The sequence below is a fragment of the Lutra lutra genome, chromosome 8 (genome assembly GCF_902655055.1).
Source record: "Lutra lutra chromosome 8, mLutLut1.2, whole genome shotgun sequence".
Classification (NCBI taxonomy): Eukaryota; Metazoa; Chordata; class Mammalia; order Carnivora; family Mustelidae; genus Lutra; species Lutra lutra.
The window spans coordinates 64319303-64344884 of record NC_062285.1 but is presented as its reverse complement, the minus strand read 5'-3'; the positions used below and the strand labels follow the sequence as shown (position 1 = coordinate 64344884).

Sequence of the window (25582 nt, the reverse complement as noted above, 5' to 3'; positions counted from 1 at the left end):
CTTGGTTGTTTAGGATTTAAAATATCAAAAGTGACCAAAATGCTAATTTCAACATATTTATATATTATTCTTCAAAGCCTGGATATTTGAAATATACTAAATAAATCAGTCATGAACAATACTTATGAATTTTGTCTATGGTTCCAAACAATAAATTAAAACATCCCCAAAACAAAGTAACTCCACACAGTGAAGAAATATTCATATAAATTACTATATAAATATTTTCCATGGTGTATGTAACAAACTGTAAACAATTCACTTTAAATTTCTCTATCTTTTAGTATTTTCACATTTCCAAACAAAATACTAAGTTTAACAATAGTTAAAAAAAAGTTTTAAAGAATGTTATTTGTTTTAGGATCAGTTACTAGACGTTGACAGACAAAAGCCACATATAGTTATACACTTAAACAAGACACAGCCTTAATTTGCCATTGTAACAAGCACAATGTTAACATTATATACATATGCATACAGTCAAACATTTACAATTAGAGGACAAGCCAAAGATGTACTGGAGGAAAATATTTCCATTAGAATAGTGCTATGGTTCAATATTCCTTATAAAAAATAAATACATATAAAACTATTATTTATATTACAGTACTTGAAATTGAATGCATTCTTTTTCCAAACTATCAACTTTAATACCACAAGACATGGTGGCCAGTAATCTGCTTAAAACATCAGAAGACAGCGTGTACCACAATTTATAAACAAGCAGTTAAAGGAGGCACAGTAAAACAAAACAAATCAGACAAAAAATAATAATACTATCGTACCGATTTCCATGGTCCCCGATGCCATGTCACCTCATCAGGGCAAGCATGCACATGACATTGTACCACACTAGGTGGCTTGTTTAAGATTTCACAGTTTTGCTCTTGCGACATTTGGCCATTGGGAAATTGACATATTACAAATCTTGACTTTATTCCTCCTCCACATGTTTGTGTACACTAAAAATAAGAAAATTCAAAACTATGTTGTTTTAAAGACAGTATTATATTGCTTTATTCAGTGTTTAATATATAATTATTAATGCTAGAATTTTCTTCCTGGTAAAAAAAAAAACTTTAGTTCTATTATAAAACAAAAACAAAACAAAACAAAAAAAAACAAAAAAAAAAAAACAAAAAACCTAGACAAATTGAGGATTAGTATGTTTCAAGGATCTGCAAAATAGACAAGTCAAATAAAACTGATTCGCTTAAGTAATAAGTATTAACTACATAATTTATGATAGCCTATCAATAGATTACTGGGTAACCATGAAAGTTAGTAAGTTAGCCCTAAATTTATAAACAGGGAAAGATGTTCAGTGTGTATTACATGAAAGCAGCAGGTGGCAAAGCAGCCTGTATAATATGAATCTATTTGTGGAATCCATACAAGACCAAAGTCTGGAAGGAAATGTATCAAAGGTTGAGAGTTCTTATCTTATCATAATTTTTCCTATCATTTCAATTTTTACAATGAGCACGCCTAAACTCAGGAGTAAAAATGTCATTTTCATTTTAGAAATTGTCAAAGAACACTTTTTAAATGTACTTGATATTTATTAGTACCTGGTCAGAAGTGTATCTTTACACAATGCTTTACACAAATGCTCTGTGAGAAAATATATACTAAAAATCATTAAACAAAAATATTTGACTAAAGTAGTTGGTTTATTTTGTCCCTGTAAAGCCAATATAAATCTCTTATTCTTTCTCACGCATAATACAGGTGGAATTAATATTCATGAGAACTACTTTAAAAATGATCTTCAAATCCCCAGAGTCTAGAAGAATGCCAATTGAGAACTCTCTGCTTAGAAAATTTACCACATGAGTGGCTCTGTAATAGGATATGAGGATGGTTATATATTAATCTAATTTTCCATCTTTATATCCACCAAATCTTCTAAGGAAGAATATACTAATTTTAGAGAGCCATTAGCGGTCCATAGACATACTGGCTAGCATATTAGATTCTGTTAAAAAATCTGGAGTATTTCCTATCATGTAGGAGTGATTTATACCATGACGGTCTATTAAAAGAACAAGATTTTCCTGAAAATAAAACCTTTCTGTGTAGTATCGTGAAGTAAGGTTATCCCACAGGAACAGTGTGAAGTACTTAACTTTGTCTTCAGAAATTCACCATCGCCTCAAGTTTAGAAAGCATGATGACTTACTTCTCCCCAGCTTCCGTAGTTCCACCGTGGACAAGGACCCGAGTCGCAGTGCCGGGTCTCTGGGGGCCTGGAAGCCATATCACAGTAATGGGCACTCTGTCCATTTTCATCCTGGCAGACCACAACCCGGTGCTGAACACCTCCACCACAGCTGCTAGAGCACTGCCAAGGATAAAACACAAACTCTGGGTGCCGCGTCATGAAATTACATAGAGAAGAACATCAGGGTCTGGACTCAGATTCAAACTCCCCCTTTTAAAACTCCCCTCACTGGAATAATCTGAATTGAGAAAAATCTGCCCAAAACGTTAGTGTATTAGAATTTGCTGATGAATGGTGGAATAGTAAAGTCTGCAAGGGCCAATGCAGCCCTGTCCTAAGGGTTAAGCAGAAAAGAATTTAAAAAAAAAAAAAAAAAATGAAGTCTTTAACTTTGATTCTGTTTTTCTTTGTCTCAACTTTTATATAAAGAGCTACAATTTGTACCTTTGGTAGTTTCATGGTTTTACACCCACTTACTGCACTATTATAATAATTTCTAGGTTTGTTTTTTTATAAACATTTGCAGTCTTAACCTCTTAAAAAATTCTTCTGTTTTGATTATAATGGGCTCTAATCAGATTGTTTTTAAGTGCATTCCTCTGTAATCATAATATCACATTAGTGTATACTTCAGTAAGAACTCTGGGGACTTGTCATCTGCATCAAAAATCACTTAATCCTTTTAAGACTGAAACTATTGATCTTCAGATAAATTTAGCATTAAAAGTATTTGGTATCTGTTAAAAGGCTATAATCGAACAAAATCACAGAATTAATATAACTCAATAAAGACAACTTACTGATCCCCATGGTCCTGTTCTCCACTGGTTTCCTCTGATTGACGGATGGACCCCCTGATTTTGATGATCTTCTGGTTTGTGAGTTAATGGAAAATTTCTGCCTGGAAAATGGCTCGGCTGCTCTGAGGAGCTTGGGAAGTGACTGTACATGGGTGGGCAGGCTGCCAGGTTACATTCTTGTTCTATCAAAGGGCGAACTGCAGGGTCACAGTAATTCTCATTAATTGGCTGATGGTAGCTGATGCATAAAACTTGTCGCGTTGTTTTCCCATGGCCACAGGAAGCTGAACACTGATCACAAATTTAGCGAACATTTATAATGTAATAAGTTACATTATGATACTAAATATCAATGACATTTCAACTTCATCTTTTTTTTCTCATAAAAATACTTACAGGTGACCAGTTCCCAGTTTGCCACTCCCCACAAGGGTTAAAACAAACAGATACTTCAGCAGGTCGGGGTAAATGGGCACAATGGGATTCATCTGCTATTGCATCATAAGCATCACGACAGCTTACGTAGCGCGCTTGGTTGCCTTGTCCACAAGACACAGAGCACTTTAAAAAAAAAAAAGTTTACCAAAGTCTTATATGGTACCTCTCTCTTCTAAAACATGAAGTTTCTTAAAAAGTAAATAAATAAATAAATCCTATCACTTGGTTTCACTTCTGAGTCAAATAAAAATAGGGCAATGAATGCCCCACTCAGTTCAGATCATATATTTGCAATGAGAATAAGATACTACTCAAGTTCATGGAATACTGATTTTACCTGCTAAAAAGATTCAGGAAACACTTTGTAAGACAATCTTATTTTAAATAACTTTAAACATCTAATGGGTCAATATGATCCCATAATTAAAATATTCAGAGAATATCTGAAGCTTACTAATATAGCTTCTATATAAGATCAAAGCAAAGCATATACTCCAAATTAAAAGCTGATAAAAGCCCAACTTCACATCTACTCTGTATAACCACTTGTGAGATAAATATTATTACCTCAATTTTGTAGATGAGAAAATAGACCTAGAAAACATCAATTTCTTGCCCAGTGAAAAAAAGCTCTGGGTAAGAGCAGGATAGAATAGCATTTAGCCATTAAATTACCTATTTCTGAACCTTATACCAATTCTCCGTTAAGCTACCTGGGAATGAATGCATAACATTAATTTAGCTAACATGAAGCAATCATTTTGTTGATATGTAAAAACCTCCATAATACAAACACTGTACTTTTTTTTTTTTAAACATTTTATTTATCTTTTTGGGGGAGAGAGGGCACTAGGGTGGGTATGGGCAGAGGGAGATGGCGAGGGCCAAGCACACTCCCCGTTGAGTTGAGAGCCCGATGTGGGGCTAAATCCCAGGACCCCGAGATCATGACCTGAGCTGAAGTCAGACACCTAACCAACTGAGCCACCCAGGCACCCCCAAACACTGTACTTCTTAAAAGAATTCACTTACTGGGGTCCAGGAACCATGTCGCCACTGGGCAATCTTTCCTATGGGAACAGCTGGCAATGAGGTAGCCCCAATTTTAGGGATAACAGGGCAGGGTATGACCATACAGTCCTGTTCAAAAGAAAAATGCATCTCTAAACATCAATGAATTCATCATGCTGATTTATATTAAATTCTATACTTCATTTCTTCCACATGTCTAATTCAAGAAGAACTGCATAATTACAAATTAGTCATGTAAGCATTTTAATTTTTCAGAAGTATAAGGTACTGTCAAGGGCTACAAGTGGAGAGTACAGATCTGAATCCTAAGGTCTGGATCATTCTATTTGATGGTTGAAAAGAAACAGAGCCATAGTCCTTCAAAAATACCACTAAGCTGAAAAATCCTGAGGGTCCCCTAGAACACTACCCTCAGAAAGTTCATCACACCATAGTCACAATAGATACGATCCTTCTGCAGTGCAAAGAATGAAAACCACAAAGTTCAATGAGTGATTCAGTGGCAAGGCTAAACAAATTAATAGAGCTGTGAAGCTGGCAACATTTTAAAAGAGGTAAATTCTCCAACACACACGTGCACAAACATGGAGAAATATGTATGAAATAAGTTCAAAACACTGATCCTCCCGTAACAAATCTTTTTGTTCCTAATCCATGAAGAAGTGTTCCTTACCTGCCTGTCACTCGGGCGGCTGGCCCCACGGCACACTCTGTCGTCTAACACGGCACTGAGGAGCTCACTGACACATTTAACAGCACGCATCTGATACCCACGTCCACACGTGGCCGTGCACTGCAAGGGTACAGGCATGTATCGAACACCATTATTCAAAAATTGTATCAGCCTAATTTTCTTAATACAGTTAATACACTTTCAGACCTTTTTATTAGTTCTTTACATTGGATTCCATACAAAATTAGCAAATGGAATCAATATACATTTGTTCCAATGTAGACAGATAATACCAAAGTTAAAATGGATGAGAGTTGTTGTAACTTTAAGAAGTTATGTAAAAATGTGACTAGAGTCTTCATATTTGGGGAGCTAACATCATTTAGAGGGACTAAATACTTTTCAAAATCTACCTGGTGTATGTAGGTCTTTTAACATGCTAAGTACATTTCAAAGAGAGGAAGAAGGAAGAGCATAAAGTTAAATGGAAGATGGGACAAGGTTTCCCATCCACAGCGGCAACATCCATGGGTTAACATGCTGCCCATCTTCCTCCAGCTTGACCACTGTTCATCCTACAAATTCCTAGCTGCCTGGTTGGTGAAACTTCTAAACAATGCCTACTCTAAATGCAATAAAGCTTATTTAGACAAAGACCATGAAAACATTTATAGCTTAAACGAAGCTGAAGAATAAATACGCAGCATTTTGGTTAACACGTGAGTTCAAAAGCAAATTTGAACTATTTACCACAGCAAAATTAGCTGCACTGGTAAAATTTCACAGATCAGAGTTTACTTTTCAAGAACATCCCCCCCCAAAAAAAAAACCAACCCAAATTTAGCTGGCTCCATTAAGAGAATGAACACACTGCAATTCTGGTGCTATTCGATAGAGATGAATTAAACAGGAAAAGCATTCTCATATACTCACGGAACCCCACGGTCCTACTTGCCAGGAAGCACATGCATGAAGCTCACACGGTCTCAGAGACTCAGGTTTGGTACTGGGATTACAGAGACCATGACTCAAGTGGTCTTCGTTCAGCTGACACCACACTTGCCGCTGTTTTGTTCCTTTTCCACATGTAACAAGACACTGAAAGAACACAGCTGATCATTATTTTCAATATTAAGTCAATATAAATGCCTAAAAAAAAGACACAGTGATCAAGTCACACATTAAAATGCACATGAAATGCAAGACCATTCCTAACAGCATTTTCCCTTCAGTCCTTCAGAGATATTCACCAGGTAAAATCAGCCACCCCCAATTTGCTGCCCAAATCCCAGTGCAGCATCCATTTGTCCTAGAAACAAAGGTACAAAACTAACCTTAAGTATGTATCACAGGCTACTGTGGACATGGAGACTTTATGAAAATGGTTAGTGATTAAACACCAAGGTTATTGTTAGCCAGACAGCATAAACAATTGAGGAACAAACCGTTAATTTGTTATTGCCTTGATAATACAGTTATTTTACAAAGCAAGAACAAATTACTTTAGACTTCTTTAAAGCCTTAAGTTGCAAAGCTTTCCTATGAAATACTGTAACAGTTCTTAGCCTCATCTGTTCAATGTTACCTCACTCCACTCACTAGTAGCCCAACTGGGACAGGAAAATTCATTGCAACTCTCAGTTGTCACCCGCGGAAGCTCTTGGCATTCTCTGTTAGCAAGACGGTGGCCAAAGTTATTTATACAGTAAGATTCTCGAGACCGTTCCCCTCCTCCACAACTCCTGGAACACTGATAGGATGAAAACAAAAACCAGTGGTGACAAATGAAAAAAAAAAAATAAGATTTTAACAAGAATATACTTTAGAGTAACAATTATTTAACAAAAAGGGGGGGGCAACTTTTCTTAAGCAATACTGGTTATCTGTACCTGGGACCATTCTGAATAATGCCACCTTGTTAAGACACAGTCACCGTGGCAGGACTCTCGTGTGGCAGGTTTAAGTTGGTCACCACAATAGCGATCATCTACTGGAACAGTCTGTCCTTTATGAATGGAATACCGCATGCAGTGGACATCCAAGGACCTATATCCTTGACCACAATGGGATGAACATTCACTTTTGCCAATGATGTGCCACCTAGAAAAAAAAAGATGCTATTACACTTAGGGATACCAACTCATGCGATTTAAAAAAAAAAAAAAAAAAAAGGATTCAGAGAAATTCATGCATATGATTTAATTTTGAAAATTCTGTTAGAATTCATTGACAAGCCACTTGAAAATACTTGATGTATCATCCGATAAAAAATTCTGACATAAGCCCAAACTTTCATTTTTATAGATGAGAAAATGATGCCCAGAGCTGTGTGTCCACATGATGTAATGCTTGACTTCTGTTAGAAATCATTTTCCCCCAAAATAAAATTCAACTTGTTCTCCGAATATATAAAAATGGAGGTGGTCTGGTTAAAGCCAGAGATGGGAAGGCAGCACTATACCTCACGACTTCACTCTGGCATCTGGTGGTGTTTTTGGAGGTATCCAAGGAACCCCAAGCTTTCCCAAAAGCCTTTAAAAACAACTGGTTTTAGATCAAGATTACCTAAGTACTCAGCGGCAGATTTAAGACTGAATATATCTGAATCACAATCAGGTAGTATCTCTCTCTATACAACCACACTAAAGTATTTCATCATCAGGAAATATCTGGGAATCTGACTGTATCAGTAAGACCAAGTTTTAGAAGTTGGCAAACTAGGTTTTTGTAAAGCATATCACATTTTTTTCTTGTAATCTATTTTTAGACATCTTTTCAGAGAAAACTTTTTTTTTCTGCAAGTAAAAATCTGCTAGTTTTAGCCAAATTATCCCAATTGTAGTGTAGCAATCTATTAGAGGACACGAGTGCAACAGTATAACAGAGCATAGAATTCAAAGTTCGTATCAATTTCAATTCCCAACAGCATCTGGAGGATTTTACTGTGCTTCACTCCACAGCAATAAGTGGATGTGACTTATTCAAGCAGCTCTTCCACTATGCCTTCAAACAACAACATAAAAATATAAAAATGATCTTCCCTGCTGAATGAGAGGTTCTGGCCATCCCTGAATTTTAATGATCACCCGCTAGAGAGGGTTGTTCTTAGCTTTGCTCTACAACCAATTCCCGCCCCCCAACACAACCCCCACCAAAAGACAGGAAATTTAAAAGCAATAGTTCCCTGCACCAGAATCTAGGATGTTTCTTAATGTAATGGACAAAATATGGCTAAGATTGAGAAGCCAATCTACTGATTCTTTAATCCTCAAACTTCAAAAATTTATTGGTTCATAAGTTCAAAGGGAATTACACAATTATTCTACAAAATTTACTGTTTCAGATCTTTAAACCATGGATCTTAAGATTAGAGTTTGCCCATGTATTTTACAGATTTGTTTCCTTTCTTACACAAAATTTTGAGGCCTATTTACTGGTATTCATTAAATACTATAAAAAAAATTTAAGTCAGTTGCCAAGTTTCACAATAAATTAGTGAGCCTGAAATTTTTATACTGGCAGGGACACAGGACAGACATTAATTACATGTCCAATCTGAGCAGGACTAGATGCTTTATATCTTATCTCACTTACTGATTTTGACCTGGTTACCTTATACTTACACTGGTTACATGATACGTTTTTCTTTTACCTTAGTTCACAGTCTGTATTGCACTTTTCAGTCACAAACAATGGAAGTGGTAGGTGGTCACATCTTTGATCAGACGCTATCATGTGATCACTCTTCCGAATGCAGGTAATTTTTCTTCTGTGAAGACCTTGGCCAAAGTCAAATGAAAATTAAAAGAAGGTTCTTTAAGTAGATGTTCTAGAATTATTTAATTCTGCTAATAGCCTAAGGATTCAGCTAAGAAAGTAAAAACATTCCAACACAGGATACGGGATACTACTAGCATATTCATTTAGTCAGGAATGACGGTCTGGAATAAGCAACAGGTATCCTGAGAGACTGAGGAGCCTGCTTAGTAAAGAGACTTAGGGAGGGCAGGCCGGATAGTGAATAGAAAGAAATTCATGAGAGCTGCCTGGAGTAGTTAGTGGAGAACTGAGTGGTCGGGGTTGGCACTGATGCCATGTAGTTCATTATTTGTTCCTTGTTATTTGCTTCCCTTTTCCCCATAACAGGAGTGCATCTCTCCACTTGCTACAATGTTACTAGAACTTCCCCTGAAGGGAATATACTTCCCTGTTCTTTGACTCTGGGCTTATGCCAACCAAGTGCAAAAGGGTGTGCCTCTTTCCACATCTAAGCAGAAGCCCTAAAAGCCCCTATAAACTTCTGTCCCCCTCTCCTTCCCTTTCCCTCATCTCTAAAACAGCCTTTCCCAGAAGAGGTTAATCTTTTAGCCTGGAATCATGAATGGAAAAGACCCAGAGTAAAAAGATAATTGGTGGTCAGGTTTGAGGGGGCAGGGCGGGGAAGGGATTTTTTAGGGCAATGAAAGTATTCTGTTTGATACTGTAATAGTAGATATGGGCAATTAGATATTTGTCAAAACCCACAGGATGTATAACACAAATGGTGAATCCTAAGGTAAACTATGGACTGTAGTTAATAATGCAACAAATGTAACAAATGTGCCTCACTCATTCAAGATTTAAAAGGGAAACAGGAGGGGAGGGTGAAGGAGAGAATGTGTGAATTTTCTCTACCTTCTGCTCAGTTTTTCTATAAACCCAAAACTACTCTAAAAAATACTCTTAAATTTTTTTAAATGACATGGATGCAGATACCAAGCTGATAACAGTCATAGCCAATTAGCAGCTAAAACATAGTAGGACCAGGAAATAAACCTTTGTCTTTCAAAGCCATTGAGATTTCCTGGTTGGCTGTATGCAGTATAACCACAGGGAAAGTAAAACTAAGAAGTGATTATAATGGGCCAGCGCAGACAGAACTTTCCACTTTCTGCAATGAGGAGGCAGGAAAAAAGTTTAAGCAGTCAGTAACATGATCAAGTTTCTGTTTCATCAAAGTTCAACTGTATACTTTCAGTTAGCTAAACATGAATGTGCATGTTTACCTTTGCTCCTTCCTAAATATCATCTGAAAAAAACATAAGGGATTTTGAAAAGGAATAAAACCTAAAAGAACAAAAAGAATAAAAAGGAAATGCAGTAGGCAAGAAAAGGAAATTTTGAATATGAAAAGTGGATGGAAATAGCTAACAGAGCCAAGGAAGTTGAAACATAAGCCTGCGGAGGAAACAAGTGAATAATAAACCATTCTTGCCAAAGAACCCAAGAAAATCCCAGGGTTGAAAACACCAAGTTCAATGAGGAGATGAATGTGCAAAAGGTAGCCCTGAAAAAATGGATAATGGATTGAAAGGTATTTAAGAACAATTAGACTTTTACCTTTCTAGTTGAGAACAGCACTATCCAGTAGAATGTGAGCCATGTACATAATTTCACATTTTCTAGTAGTCATGTTAATAAACATAGGTGAAGTATTTCATTTAATATGTTTAACCTCAAGTATTTTAACCTATCAATATAAAAATTGATATTTTTTCATACCAAGTTCTCAAAATCATTGTACATTTCACATTTATACCACATTTCAATGGGCTAGCTATATTTGCTAGCAGCTACCATATTGGGCAGCAAAGCTCTAGAGAAACTGAACTTGAAGGCACAGACACAGCTCAGGGAAGTTGGGGAAGCATGGTTCCAAAAATAGGAGGAGAAAAATTCTCCATACTGAATGATGAGAACCAGGCCTACTGGACTCTCTTTCCATTTCCTTCTGGCTCCTGGTTTTTATGGTTCCCAAGTCTCCCTGATGACCATTAGAAGATGAGAAGATTCCTCTCTTGAGAGGCTCCTTTAAACCCCAAAAGATCAACTGACAATGACATGTGGGGCTTCTCCTCCAATGATACATGAAAGGGCTACTGAATGACCCAATTACTCTTTTTTTTTTAAATATTTTATTTATTTATTTGATAGAGATCACAAGTAGGCAGAGAGGCAGGCAGAGAGAGAAGAGGAAGCAGGCTCCCCGCGGAGCAGAGAGCCCGATGTGGGGCTCGATCCCAGGACGCTGGGATCATGACCTGAGCTGAAGGCAGAGGCTTTAACCCACTCAGCCACCCAGGCGCCCCCAATTACTCTTTAATGGGGTCCTACCTGACTTGTCTGACCAACACAGAACTTTCAATCAGCATTTTAGGCTTAAATGTAAACAAATAGCCAAGGATCAGCAGACATTTCAGGAATTTCACTAACACAACACGAGACCAAAATAAAAACAAAACAGAACTAAAATGAAGCAGATTATATCAGAAGAAAATTTAAAGACTATGATTAATACTGTCATAGACACAGATTTTACGCATCTATGAAACAAAAGCAAAATGCCAGGAGTAAAAATGTTAATGTGAAGTCAGAAATTAGCAAATAGTGATCAGTCCAGGAGGCTGAATGTCTAAAACATACACATTTCAGAAAGATGTAAGAGACAGTTCAATGTGAGGAAATTACTAAAGAAATCATATAGTGAAATTTCTCAAGTCAAAGAATCTGTTTCCAATTTGAATGGCATCCTAATGACCTAGGAAAATAGATGAAAGACACACCAATATCAAGGCAAATTGTCCTGAAATTTCACACCACCAGAATTAAAGACAGGAGCTACAAAACTTCCACAATGGAAAGTGTCATGTGGAAACACAGGAAACCAGAAAACAAGACTTTCAACCCTCTAAAGCATAATAATCTAACTTAGAATTTATTACAAACTACTGATCAAATGTGAGAATAGAATAATGCCATTTTCGGATACAATAGGTCTCAAAAAACTACTTTTCTTTCTCAGGAATATCCTGAGGGATATAGTCCACCAGTGGGGGAAATAAAAAGAGGAATTCATGGGATTTAAAAAACAGGGAACCCAATACAGAAGAGAATCCCCAGAACAATAATGAAGGGGAAGTTCAAGATGACAGTCATGTAAAAGGACTAAAAGCAACAAAACCAAACTAGAGCAAGAGAAAAGAGGGTCATATTAACAGTAGACTGATAAAAAAGTAAAGGAAAATTGAAACCAATAGATAATGTGCTTGAAAATATTATGATAAAATTTATAGTTCTCACAAAGTTGGGGAACTCATGGGGCACCTAGGTGGCTCAGTCTGTTAAGCATCTGCCTTTGGCTTAGGTCATGATCCCAGGGTGCAGGGAGCCTGTCCCTCCCTCTCTCTCCCTGCTTGTGCTCTCTGTTGCTATTGCTATCTCTCCCTCTCTCAAATAAATAAAATCTTAAAAAACAGTAACAACAAAGTTTGGGAACTCATTACATTCAGTACACAGAATAACAAAACTGAGGGAATTTTATTTTTTATTTAATTTTTTTGAGAGAGAGAGAGAGAGAGAGAGAGAACATGTGCATGCACACAGGATGGGGAAGGGTAGAGGGAAAGAGAATTTTTAGCTGGCTTCATGCCCAGAGCAGAGCCTGATTTGGAGCTCGATCTCACGACCCATGAGATCATGACCTGTGCTGAAATCAAGATTGGGACACTTAACCAACTGAGCCACCCAGGTGCTTCTGAGGGAATTTCCTTCTAAAGCAACTAAAAAGTTACACACAAAGAGGGAGTATACTATGTGGCAACTGACCTAATAGTTTTTCCCCCTCCAGACTAGAATTGTTTAAGACAGCTCTTCCTGGTTCAGCCTCCCAAACCATCTCATCAAGTCTTATCCAAACTTCTATTTGGATCTTGCTCTTCTTTACTTGGCGTGTTCCCCACATTTTCACATGTTCCTTCACTCATCTGATGTTTGGATTTGTTCTCAGTTCTCCACATCCAATGCCACAGACCCACAGTGTACCCACTCAGGGCTGGAACACTGCTCCCTGCTCCCCAAATCTCTAGGGTCATTCTGCCAAATGAATTTCTCCTCTATTACCAAAGCTTTGCTCCTCTTTCTTCCGGCATTTATGGGTCAGTCTTGCACCACCTAGGGCAGCCTCCCTCCAGAGACACCATCCCAATGAAAACATCTGTTGCCACGCAATCATTCTGAGCACCACTATCCCAACATCACAGGACCAAGCCTGTGTTGTTTTCTGAATTAGGCACCACAACTTCTTTGTGACCTTGGGGTAAGTTTGTTAGTCTGTCCCTCATATTCCCATCATGCATGGTCACTGCCTCTGGCTATCCACCTTACCTCAGCTCATTTCCATTCGGTCCTGAATCCCCTCTCCTCTGGACCACTGCTCCCTTATTTCCCAAAACTTTTCTCCAGTCCCCCTGAGAACTACTTTCCATTGCACCAAACTTCTGTAGCTTCAGATTCAATCTCTCACAAACTGCTCCAACTTTTCTGTGGTTCTCTCTGTGCAGGCCTGGAGCATTGCACTTACTACCTTGTACAAGAAAATCTATTCCTGCTGGTTTTATCCAGTAGAACTTAAAACCTGAATGCAAAATTGGGGTCTTAATTCAAGACAAAGTAGTCCCTCAAACTTACTGATCTGAAAAATCTTACACAATTAAATATCCATAATCACAGTTCTTCCAAAGACTCCGGTCTCTTCATTTTCTTTCTCTACTGTAAATGTCCCTGCTTTTCCACTTCTCACTATGCTCCTTTCAATTATTCAGGCTGACAGGACAAATGTATTTTCTTGTGGTCACAGAAGGAAAATACAAGAATGAAAGGCTGTTAGATACCCCAACACTGAAAGGAAGAGATATGTTACTGGAAAGGTGTATGGAGGGGAGTGGGTGAGAGAACACTTATTTCACTGGGAAACATTATATCTTAGTACCCCTTCTTCTGTGGTCTCAGTTACCTGCATCAGCCAAGGTCCAGAAAATGATCCACTCCCTAATGTACATCTGAAGGTCAATAGAGCCTACAGCCTATCACTGTCACAAAGCCTACTGAATTCACCACACTTCATCTCACCCTGTGGGCATCTTATCAGCTCACATCCTCACTCGAAGGGTGAGGACAGGACAACAAACAGAGAGAGACCACACTCACAGACCTTTTAGTAAGTACAGGTGACCCTTCGACAACATGGGTTTGAACTGTGCAGGTCCACTCACAGATGGTTTTCTGATAAATAAACTACAGTACCATAGATGTATTTTGTCTTCTGATTTTAGTATTTTTGTCCTTGAGCTTGCTTTACTGTAGAACGACAGCACTGAATACATATAACGTAGAAAATATGTATTAACTGCTTATTACTGGTAAGGCTTCTAGTGAACAGTAGGCTATTAGTAGTTAAGTTCTTGGGGAATTTAAAGTTTATGCAATTTTTTTTTAAAGATTTATTTATTTATTTGAGTGAGTGAGCGAGTGAGAGTGCATGAGCAGGGGGAGGTGCAGAGAGAGTGAGAGCGAGAGAAAAGCAGATTCCCCGCTGAGCAGGGAGCCTGACACGGGGCTCGATCCCAGGACTCCGGGATCATGACCTGAGCCAAACACAGACACTTAACCAACTGAGCCACTCAGGCATCCCCATATGTGAAATTTTTTTAACTGCATGGGGTGGTTGGTACTCCTAACTCCTATATTGTTCAAGAATCAGCTGTATATGGTTATAATTGTTTGATTTTATTATCAGTTATTGTCAATCTCTTCCTGTGCCTAATTTATAATCATAATACACATGTATAGGAAAAAACACAGTACATATGAGGTTCGATAGCATCCACAGCTTCAGACAACTACTGGGGGCCTTGGAATGTATCCCCTGCCAATAAGATGGAGGATGGGGTATACAGATTATAAGAGAAACTTCTTCCAACTGCAAGAAAGAATGAGAAAAAAAAAAGCAGTAACTGAGAATGTTGGAAAAGGGAGAGAATAATGAGATTGTTAAGTATCAGAAACAATGAAAGGGGGGAAAGTAGAAGAAAAGGGTAGGAAATCTTTGTATATTGGTGTGGTGATGTGTGTGTGTGTGTGTGTAGACAGTTGGGGGACTCCACAGGCAGACACCCCCAAAAGTACTCCAAGTTATACCAACACACAGAGACCAACTTCAGTCCCTTTTACTTAATACCAGTGTACCTTGACACATCTTGGTACAATCTTGCCATGGTCCATATGCATCCCATGTGAATAGATCGCTCTTCTCTTCCATAGGGATACTGAAGGAATATCGCACATCAGGGTTGTATAAATTACCCACACATAAAACCTCAATAGAAATACATAGGAGCATACAATTAATTCATAGAAAGATATTCTTGAAAGACATCATTTTTATGATTAACAAATGCAAAGCCCTGAACCATCAGTTTATGAATAGGATTAAAACTAGGTCTTATTAATGACTCCTGAGAATTTACCTGCAAAACAACTTCTTCTTCCAGCCGATCAGTACTATTAATTCTTTCAACTGAGCTGTTTGAACCACTGTATTCAAAAATAGCTCCTTGTATGTTGATTTCTTTTTTTGACATACTTACAACAAAATTCCCATTCAAAAGAAAATTCCCTTGAGTATCAGATAATGCTGTAAAAGAATAGTACTCGTGAAATAATAAAACAGTACAATCAACAATACGAAAAGTACTTTAACTTTTAAAATGCAAATCTTTTCTGAAATTAAAGTAAATGTAAATTATTTTTGAGGAAATAAATTGTATTTTACTATAATGTGTGATCTAATCCATATGAAGGGAAACTACAGCATATCACCTAAAGATATTAAATCTATCCTATACTTTTCTGAGAATGTCATCTTTCAAGAGGGCTGCAGCTTCAGGAGGAACAGATAGGAAGAGAAAAAACCTAAGTCAAGACCCAGAAGACACATCAACTAAATCAGTCCTGGTCATCGATGGTGAGGAAATGACCACCAGCCAGACGGCTGCAATATTCCATTTTTGCTTCTCTCGGAAAAAATATACAAAGCTACAAAATTCTAGGGGTCAATATTCTAAGGAGCCATGCAATGACCATTCTAGTCTTCATATAAATGTCTGGATCTTTTTCATGGAGAGACACTCTGTCATTATTGACATACCCTGAATGACTGCTTTCCAGAATTTCCCAGACAGAAGGAAAGGTTTGTAAAGCATTCTTTTCATCTTTGGGCCTACGTGAAGTTCTTTAAGGCTAAACGCTAATTTCTGATAATAAACATAATGAAGCCTATACCTTAGAAGTCTATAATTAATTTTAGATAAAAAGAAAAGAATTTTATTCTAAATATGCATGCAACGTTAACTGAATATAACCTTTGGTTATTTACAACACTCTTATGAGGAAAAACCAAATTTTCAGAATTTTGTTTAGTATTTTTAAAAGAAGATCCAGCATATAACTCAAGAGGAAACATGTACAGGAAGTCAGAGGACTTAAGCTCAGTATGAACTGAACTGCATGTTTGTTCAAGGGGCTCTTCTTGTCGTCTAAGAATTTACATCAACCACAGACCTCCATGAAATTGCACGAATCACACATTGGTCATTTACTAGAAATGTTTACCAAGGTAATTGTCATCTTCTGGTTTTCCAGAATAGCTGTGCTGAAGAATATCAATGTTTGTTGCTCCTGGGGGAATCTTGACAACAACATTATAACCTACAATATAATTTTATACATGTTAACTTTCATAAGCTGATGGCCCAGAGGCTGTTATGGCTGAATGACTGAATAGCACAGACTTAATTTCATTTTATCTTTGAAAAATGATAGTGTTCACTCTTTTTGCATCAATGAATTACACAATTACTAAGGATTGAAGGAAAAAATAGTTCTCTTAAAATACACAGTTTGGGGGCACCTGGGTGGCTCAGTGGGTTAAAGCCTCTGCCTTCGGCTCAGGTCATGGTCCCAGGGTCCTGGGATTGAGCCCCGTATCGGGCTCTCTGCTCAGCGGGGAGCCTGCTTCCCCCTCTCTCTCTGCCTGCCTCTCTGCCTACTTGTGATCTCTTTCTGTCAAATAAATAAAAACTGAAATCTTAAAAAAAAAAGAAAAAAGAAATACACAGTTTGGGATCCTTAAGGTACAACCATTTTTTCTTCTAAAATTCTAGAACAGAATTGAGACAGAGTGAATATTATAGTTCCCAAGATGTTTAGAACACATTCATTTTTTAAATTTTACACTAATACTTTTAGATTGTATACTTCCTACCGGGGGAAAAAAGAGAGGATTTCAAATATTATTCACCAATCCTGAAGATATCAAAATAGTTGGTCATTGTGCTATGTTTACACAGAGAGTCAGTGAACAGCAAAATAATGAAAGTAACATTTTTTTTAAGCTTTTAGTTTCCAGGGAAAGCAGGATTCCTATAGCTATCCCAAACTTTTACACTACTTTCAAAAGTCTCTAACAAATTGTCATGAGAAAAGTTAAGCATTTATGGGAAGGAAATGAAAACAATATTTCTATTTTATGAGACCAAATTCAACAACACTTGCGGTGCTCAGAAGATGAGAAAATACTTCATATTAAAAAAAAGAACGTTTTCCCTACACTACACTCATTACATAGTTTTCCAAATACTCTGATTTTTCAAGTCCACAATTTTGGTCTAGTGAGTATTCTAAGTTGTTCCCTTTCCTTATTAGTTTTTCCTTCTATTTAATACCTGAGTAAAAGGAGTTGCATGAGTTTTTCTTGTACACTAACTTTGATAAATATGGAATGAAATTAGAAGGAAGTTACAAAAAAGATTAAATTTGTAGCTTTGATGTGAGATTACCTTGCATGTTTTTAGAGTGCTTTATATCCATTTAAGGCATCAACATTTTGAATATAAAGTGATACATGGTCTGCTGATTCTGACTACACTATATACATATTGGTTTTAAGTCATCAGTCTACAAGAATTTTATGATTTTTTTCACAATAAAATATTCCTACTACGTCCTATTTATGTCATCTCACTTAAGGTTTTTGAAGAAAGCAATTGCTAGACATTATAAATGTAAAAGACAAAGGCTACCACCAGGGGGCAGAAATGTGACAAATGCTACATACAAATGAGTTCAATATCTTTTCCATTTGCAAACTGATTAATTCATACTACAATTTTGGCAAGGTTATATATTTGATCCTAACTTAGCACATGTGGCTTCAAATAGAAAAAAAAATGTTTTTCAGTGACTAGAGCCCAAACTTTGATACATATGCCACTGGTTTTAACAAGGGATCAAATGTGTATGGCTCCCATGAAATAATGAATCCTAACTACAAAAATAATGTCATGGCTAGCAACTAAGATTCATAAGCATCACCAGAGTATAAGATGTACTATACTTTTGATACAGATTAAAATATAAATTTTGTGTTTTAAATTATACAGCTTTAATGGAAGCAATTCACACTAACTTAACTGTGTTCAAACTAAAAAATACATTTTTCATTTTGCAAGGAAACTTCTAGAGGACTACATTTGTTTACCATACAAAGCATAAGGTTTTCCTAGAAAAGTCTCAGAAAATATCCACTATGTTCTCATAAAATTTTTAAAGAAAAATGAAATCATGGCCAAATATCAGTTATATATATAATCCAGATACTTCCTGAAAAACCAAACATAGTAATCCCAAATCAACACTTAAATTAATGGTTTCTTCACCTTTAATCATTTGTAATATATCAATAAGAAACACAGCAGATAAGACAGCTTATAGAAAAAAGTGGTTTAAGTGATGAAAAGTAATTGAAAGCAAGTTTCCTGAAAAAATTATAAGCATTATATTTCAGATTACAGGAACATCAATAAAGACACTATTAATTGGGGGGCCTATTCAAACATCATTATTAAATAGCACTGGATTTACTCTAATAAATGCACCTACTGTATTTTCAAGAATCAGATTTGCCTTGAGCAGATGAACTCATTAATTCAAGGATACATCTTGTATAATTTTTTATATTTAGGAATACAAAATATTTTGTTTTTTATATTTATGACTTTTATATGTAGGAAAGTTTTACTAATCATTTTGAACTAAGGGTACAGAGAAGGCAAAGCAATAAACCATTATTATGCCTTCATTATATACTCCATTATGATATCAAAAAGAAGGGAAAATTGAAAACAAATACACAGCTTACCATAATGAGCACTATTGAAGACACCTGCCATTGTCCTGCATGAAGAATTATCCCCACCACACACTCCACATTTGTCTCTCTTTGCCTTAGAGTTTAACACATGATCACAGCCAGCTTGCTTCAAAATAACAATGATGATAATCAGTATTATAAAAGTGACTAATTATAAGTATGATGCTTTGACAAACTTTTCACAAATATTCTTTCGATTAATGGGAGCTTTGGTACAACAGGACTTTTCAGAATATCTACTGGTTTTGTTGTACATGAACATTTTCACACACCTTCTCATCACACGGCTGAAAAAAGTGTTCTGCTAAGGGTTATCCACATACCCTCCTGTATCAAAACCACATGGGATGGCATTTAAAAAGGCAGATTCCCAGATTTTCTGAATTAAAAATCCTTAGAGGAAAAAACTAGGAATCTGGGACAAGTGGGAGGCTCAGGCAGTTAAGCATCTGCCTTCGGCTCAGGTCATGATCCCGGAGTCCTGGAATCGAGCCCCAGTTCAGCTCCCTGCTCAGTGGGGAGTCTGCTTCTCCCGCTCCTCCCCTGCTCTCTCACTTGTGTTCTTTCTCAAAGAAAATCTTTCAAAAAAAAACCCAAAAAAACCCAAAAAGCTAGGAATCTGCATTGTAACAAACATGGACAACAATTCCTATGTCCATTATTTAAGCCATTCTTTAAAGAATTGTAATTCAAAGAGACAAAAAGTATGATTAGGTAAGTAACACATTTAAAATAACTTCCAAAAGATGTCTTTCATGATTTTGTAACTCATGATCTTAGAACTCTGGGAATAAACGGAGTCCATTTGGAAATTTATTTCTCCAAAACTAATAAACAGCCTAGTAAGTTGTGTTTATGTTAAGAATGAATATTGGATAAAGGTTGACAGGGAACTGTTTGGTTCAGGGGTTTAAAAGAACAAGTGCAGTTCTCCATGCAGATATACTGCAGTAACTCTTAGTTCTTTAGAATACTTCTCTAAAGTTTCATGATCAGGCGAGAAACTTTCATTAAGCCTCATTCTTTTATACACAAGGCAAATATTTCCAAAATGAATTTTAAGCAGATGTTTTCTGAAAGTAATAGGCATCTATAAGTTCAGATAATCACTGTTTTTCATTGTGTAGGATTCCGTGCTGTTAATTTAGATGAAACTTTAATTTTTCAGGCCACTGATTCCCCTTTTTTAGTCTCTGGTTCCCTTTGAATACCTCATTGACCTTTGAATGCAAAGCATTTCATCACCAGATAGATGCTTAAGAGAAAATTGGTACCTTAACCCAAGAAATTAGTTCATAATATTACATTCATATTCTTTATACAGAATTCATTATCCTAGTTCTCAAACTCACCATAGTTAAGAACAACTTCTGCAGTGTGTGTGCTTTAATTCCAGGTATCATCCGCTTCTCACCTAGAATCTGAAGCGGCTGACCTATATCTGATTCTCTCCTAACCCAGTATATTCTGAAGATTCTAACATGCAGATCAAATCACATCTCTCACTCAACTCCAAATCCTTCTAGGGACCTCCAGGACTTCAGAAAAAAGGTGCATTTAACAACTAGTCCCTATGTCCAACCAGTCCAAGAGCATTCTCTGAACCATTTACACACTTCCCCACAGAACACTCCTTCCTCACTATCCATCTATGCCACCTTGCTGATGACCCCATAGCCCTGCATTTGAATTGTTCATGTGTCTATCTCCCCGACAAATCTGTGACCACCTTGGAGTTTTTGCCTCTGCTGCAGTCTTTCATCCAGGAGACTGGAACAGTAGCCAACATTTCAGTAGGTGCTCAGTGAAGGTCTGAATATGCTCAGGAAGTAAAAGACAAGGATGAAAAGAGGGAGGAAGGAGGGGTGCCTGGGTGGCACAGTCAGTTAAGCACCTGACTCTTGGTTTCAGCTCAGGTCATGACCTCAGGTCATGAGATGGAGCCCAACATCAGATTCCACATGGCATTTGCTTAGGTTTCTCTCTTCCTCTCCCTTACCCCTCTCAAATAAATAGATGTTATTTTTAAAAAGAGAGAGGGAGAAAGAAAGAAAAGAGGAAAGGGGTAATATCATCACTAACCCACAGGGAGAGGTCACCAGGGAAGGTCATATCTGAAGTAGCCAAAGGACTTTACAACCCTGCGTCCTAATACTTTCTTTTTAAGAAGCTGATTCTCTGTATGCAAAACAAAATCAAGAAATTTATTTTAATGTTTCATGAATCACTCTTGATGACAGAGAGCTGCCTAGTAACAAGGTCTCCTGACCATATTCCCACCAAAAGGGTGACAGCCCCCAAGGGTGCCGCACTGGAAATCACAGGCATGGATTCTGAGGTAACAGAAGTAATACGTGGTTAGAGAAAGAATATTCTGACAGGCACGTTAAACGCAAGTTTACTTACCCTACAGAGTCCTTGAACACAGATGTCATTAGTTTCGGTCCCACAAGGAGTACCATCAGCAACCCTATCCTTCAACTGGTAGAAGTTAGTGGTCCCGGCGACCCGACAATAGAGTTTACAGCGATCTTTTATGGCAACTGTAAGAAAAGGTTCAATTTGGGGTGTACAGTAAGACAGCTGTGTGTTCCTAGGTCTCAAGAAATTTTTCCATCAAAAAATATTCTAACTACTTACTCCCACTGTATTTTGGAAGCCACCTCACATTAGGGGAAAGACCATTGATGTTGAAATGTTTACCATCAAAATCAGAGCACTGCTTCTCTCGAAAGTCTTGCTTGCCTTTTGGACATGAATCAGTGTTACATGATCGAAATTTCATCCTGCGGCCCACACAGTACTTTCCTCCGTTTCTTGGCCTAGTCAAATTCATTACATTTTAAAGCACATCAGTACAACATTCTTTCTGCCGTTTACTTCTAAAACTGTTCCATTCTGTCCCAGGATCCGGAAAACCACCTATGTCCCATTGATACTTTTTGTTTAGCAGAAGTATGTTACATGGTTCTTAAGCAATTTAATGGCTAATAAACTGTAAAAATACTCAATTTAATAATAAAAAATTTAATAATAATAAACTGTAAAAATACTGTGGCCTGGACGGCAGCAATGATAATTTATTCATGACTTGGTTAACTCACAGGGAACTAATGATGGGATTTTTGTTTCAAAATGTCAAATTAGAGTTTGTTCATTTGGGGAGGTTAAAAAAAAACCAAAAACCTAGGGAACCCCAGATGATGAAGATGATACCATGTTAAAGAAATATAAAGACATCTTTGTTGTATATATACCACTTATCACTCACTTCAAAGAGTTTCATGGTATTAATTTCTATCCACCCATCTCTTTATTTCAACTTATGCTGGAAAATAAAAACTCTTCTTTTTGGTATTTTTTAAATATAAAGACTTCAAGCATAATTTAGATGATCTGAAATTCAAATGAACTGTATCATTTCAGAGTGTGTCCTGTCTGGGCATTAAAAATTCTTTATGGCCTACCAATTTATATATCATAACAATAGACACATGTCAAAAGCTTATAGAATCCTACATTCTTTGTGCTTCAGTACTTAGTCAAGTTAAACACACTGATGCATCTATAACATGAGGAGCAGAGAAAGAAACAATGACATGTCAAATTACATAAAACAGTAAAAGTGGATAATGAAAATATGTTTTTTTATGCAGAAGAGCCAAGACACATTTAACGGAGCCAGGAATTCCAATGGAAACACAGTAAATGCAAAAATGCCATCACAATACTGTCATCTTTACAACTCTTTCTCAAATTTACACTAAACCAGATTAAAAAAAAAGAAAATGATCCTATCTTAATTCAGATTCTAAAGATGAAGCTAGCTAATATTTTTTTTTTCAAGGATTGAATCTACTGAGATAAGGTAACATGGCTTAACGAATTCCAGAAGTTTTGTAAGTCTCAGAAACTTACAGACTGACCTCCAGTTTAGAAGTGAATGAAACTGATGTTTACTTTCTGGTGCCTTGAGATAATCTTAATTTACAGTGACATAAAAAAGACATACTCAGGGCGATTACAGAGCCTGGTTGTGCTCTTGATTCCACCTCCACATGTTCTTGAACAAGAGCTGTATGGTCCCCAGGGTCCCCATTCACCGTCTACAGGACGTGTTTCCATTTCTTTGTTGACGCACAGCCCATGGTGGCAATGCTTTAAAAACAAAAACAAAAACATAAAATGATTCATACGTACCCAGTTAGAATATCGGTAATTAGAATAGCATAAATATCCATAAAGAAAATATACACAACTGAAAGCACAATATTAACCCAGAAATGTGATTCCTTTTGGCCCTCTTATAAATATTTTCTGAATATTTGCTAAGTAACTGTAAAAAGATTTGTGGAATCAAGAAAGAACAGGAAATTTCCTTGCCTTTGAGATTTTGAGTCCCATTGGCAGAGGGAAGACCTGCTGTATGAGGAAAGTGTAGTAAAATGAAAATTTAAGTGAATAAATAATACAGTATACATCTGTGATTCTGGTTTGCTATCCAAAGATATAGATCACTCTCCCACTCTTTTAGCTAACTTTTTATTTCATCTCATCCAAATTCTCAATGATCACTTTCATATATCCATATCAAGAAAATGGAAATGTACAAAAGAATCTGCTCACAATCTCCTGGTACTCCTGCTGTGCCCCCACCTAACAGCACCTGTGCTCAGTACTCAGCGATCCCACCTGTTAGGATTCATGAAAAGTCAAGGATCCTAGGAAAAGTCAATCCCTCTACCTGTGCACATAATCCCAACCCCTCTCTGCTCAACACAGCACTACAACAATTCTCCGATCATTCCTACATCACTGTTTCAGTCTCCACTAGATCAAAACTAACAAGCAGTGGTCCATGCACTGTTGCCCGTCATTGCAAGGAATATAGAAGCTGAAAGTTAGCACTTAGAAATGTTCATAGGATTTGACAGTAATTCCATGTTTATCAAAATTAATGTATTTTTTAAAAGATTTTATTTATTTATTTATTTGACAGAAAGAGAGAGAGAGAGAGAGATCACAGAGAGGCAGGCAGAGAGACAAGGGAAGGCAGGCTCCCCGCCCAGCAGAGAGCCCAATGCGGGGCTCGATCCCAGGCCTCTGAGATCATGACCTGAGCCGAAGGCAGAGGCCCAACCCACTGAGCCACCCCCGCGCCCCTATCAAAATTAATTTAAAAGTTGGCTTATATTTGTTCTCATGGTGACAAAATACACAACATAAAATGTACCATCTTAACTGTTTTTAAGTGTACTGTTCAGGGGCATTAAAATGAATTCACACATTGTTGTCCAACCATCACCACTATCCATCCACATAACTTTTCATCTTCTCCAACTGAAACTCTATACCCTTGAAACAATTAACTCCCCATTCTCCCCTCCCCTCACCCCCAGCCCCTGGCAACCACCATTCTACATTCTGTTTGTATGCATTGGACTACTCTAAATATCTAATTAAAATCATGCATCATATGGGGCACCTGGGTGGTTCAGTTGTTAAGTGTCTGCCTTCGGCTCAGGTCATAATCCCAGGGTCCTGGGACCAAGCCCCGCATCGGACTCTCTGCTCGACAGAGAGCCTGCTTCTTCCTCTGCCATGCTTGTGTTCCCTTTTTGCTGTGTCTCTCTCTGTCAAATAAATATATAAAATCTTAAAAAAAAAATAAAATCATGTATCATTTGTCTTTTTTGGGCTTATTTCCCTTAGCATACAGCATACTGTCCTCAAAGTTCATCCATGCTGTAGCATATGTCAGAATTCCCTTCTTTTTAAGTCTGAATAATATTTCATTGTATGTGTAGATCACGTTTTGTTTATTCATCCATCCACGGATGGCCACTTGGGTGTCTCCCACCGCCTGGCTACTGTGGATAATGCGGATATGAATAGGAGTGTGCAGAGATCTCTTCAAGACTCTGTTTTTGAGTGTGCCAACCCAACTTAGATGTAACCTGGGAACTATGTGTATAGCAACATGCCATATATTGTTCTTTGCCTTTACTTCCTAGTAAAGTATGTGTTGGCAACCATGATATGGTGCAAGGATTGGCAGACATTTTCTGTAGAAGGCCATATAGTAAATACCTTAACCTTAAGGCTACATGTGCTTTCTGTCACTTTTTTTTTTTTTTTGCAACCTGTTAAAAATGTAAAAAATTATTCTTAGCTCATGGGCCATTGAAAAACAGACTTGGCCAGATTTAGCTTATGGACCAAAGTTTGTGGACCCCCGATACAGTGGTTAAAAGCATGGACTCTGAAAGTGTACTTGCTAGGCTCAGGTCCCAGTTCTATTGCACATTAGCTGTGTGGCCTGGGACAAA

At 37.2% G+C, this 25582-nt stretch overlaps 1 protein-coding gene across 1 annotated transcript in view; it reads right to left on the bottom strand.

Annotated features, from left to right (window-relative positions):
* Positions 1-25582, bottom strand: part of ADAMTS20 (ADAM metallopeptidase with thrombospondin type 1 motif 20) — a 195495-nt gene that overhangs the window by 83285 nt on the left and 86628 nt on the right. The window contains 17 exon segments of the mRNA XM_047742257.1: positions 786-962; positions 2183-2344; positions 3025-3315; positions 3421-3585; positions 4495-4602; positions 5168-5287; positions 6101-6265; positions 6753-6917; positions 7057-7267; positions 8820-8946; positions 15230-15359; positions 15511-15677; positions 16655-16750; positions 19242-19359; positions 21660-21796; positions 21894-22075; positions 23266-23411. Coding sequence (XP_047598213.1) covers positions 786-962; positions 2183-2344; positions 3025-3315; positions 3421-3585; positions 4495-4602; positions 5168-5287; positions 6101-6265; positions 6753-6917; positions 7057-7267; positions 8820-8946; positions 15230-15359; positions 15511-15677; positions 16655-16750; positions 19242-19359; positions 21660-21796; positions 21894-22075; positions 23266-23411 — 2667 coding nt within the window.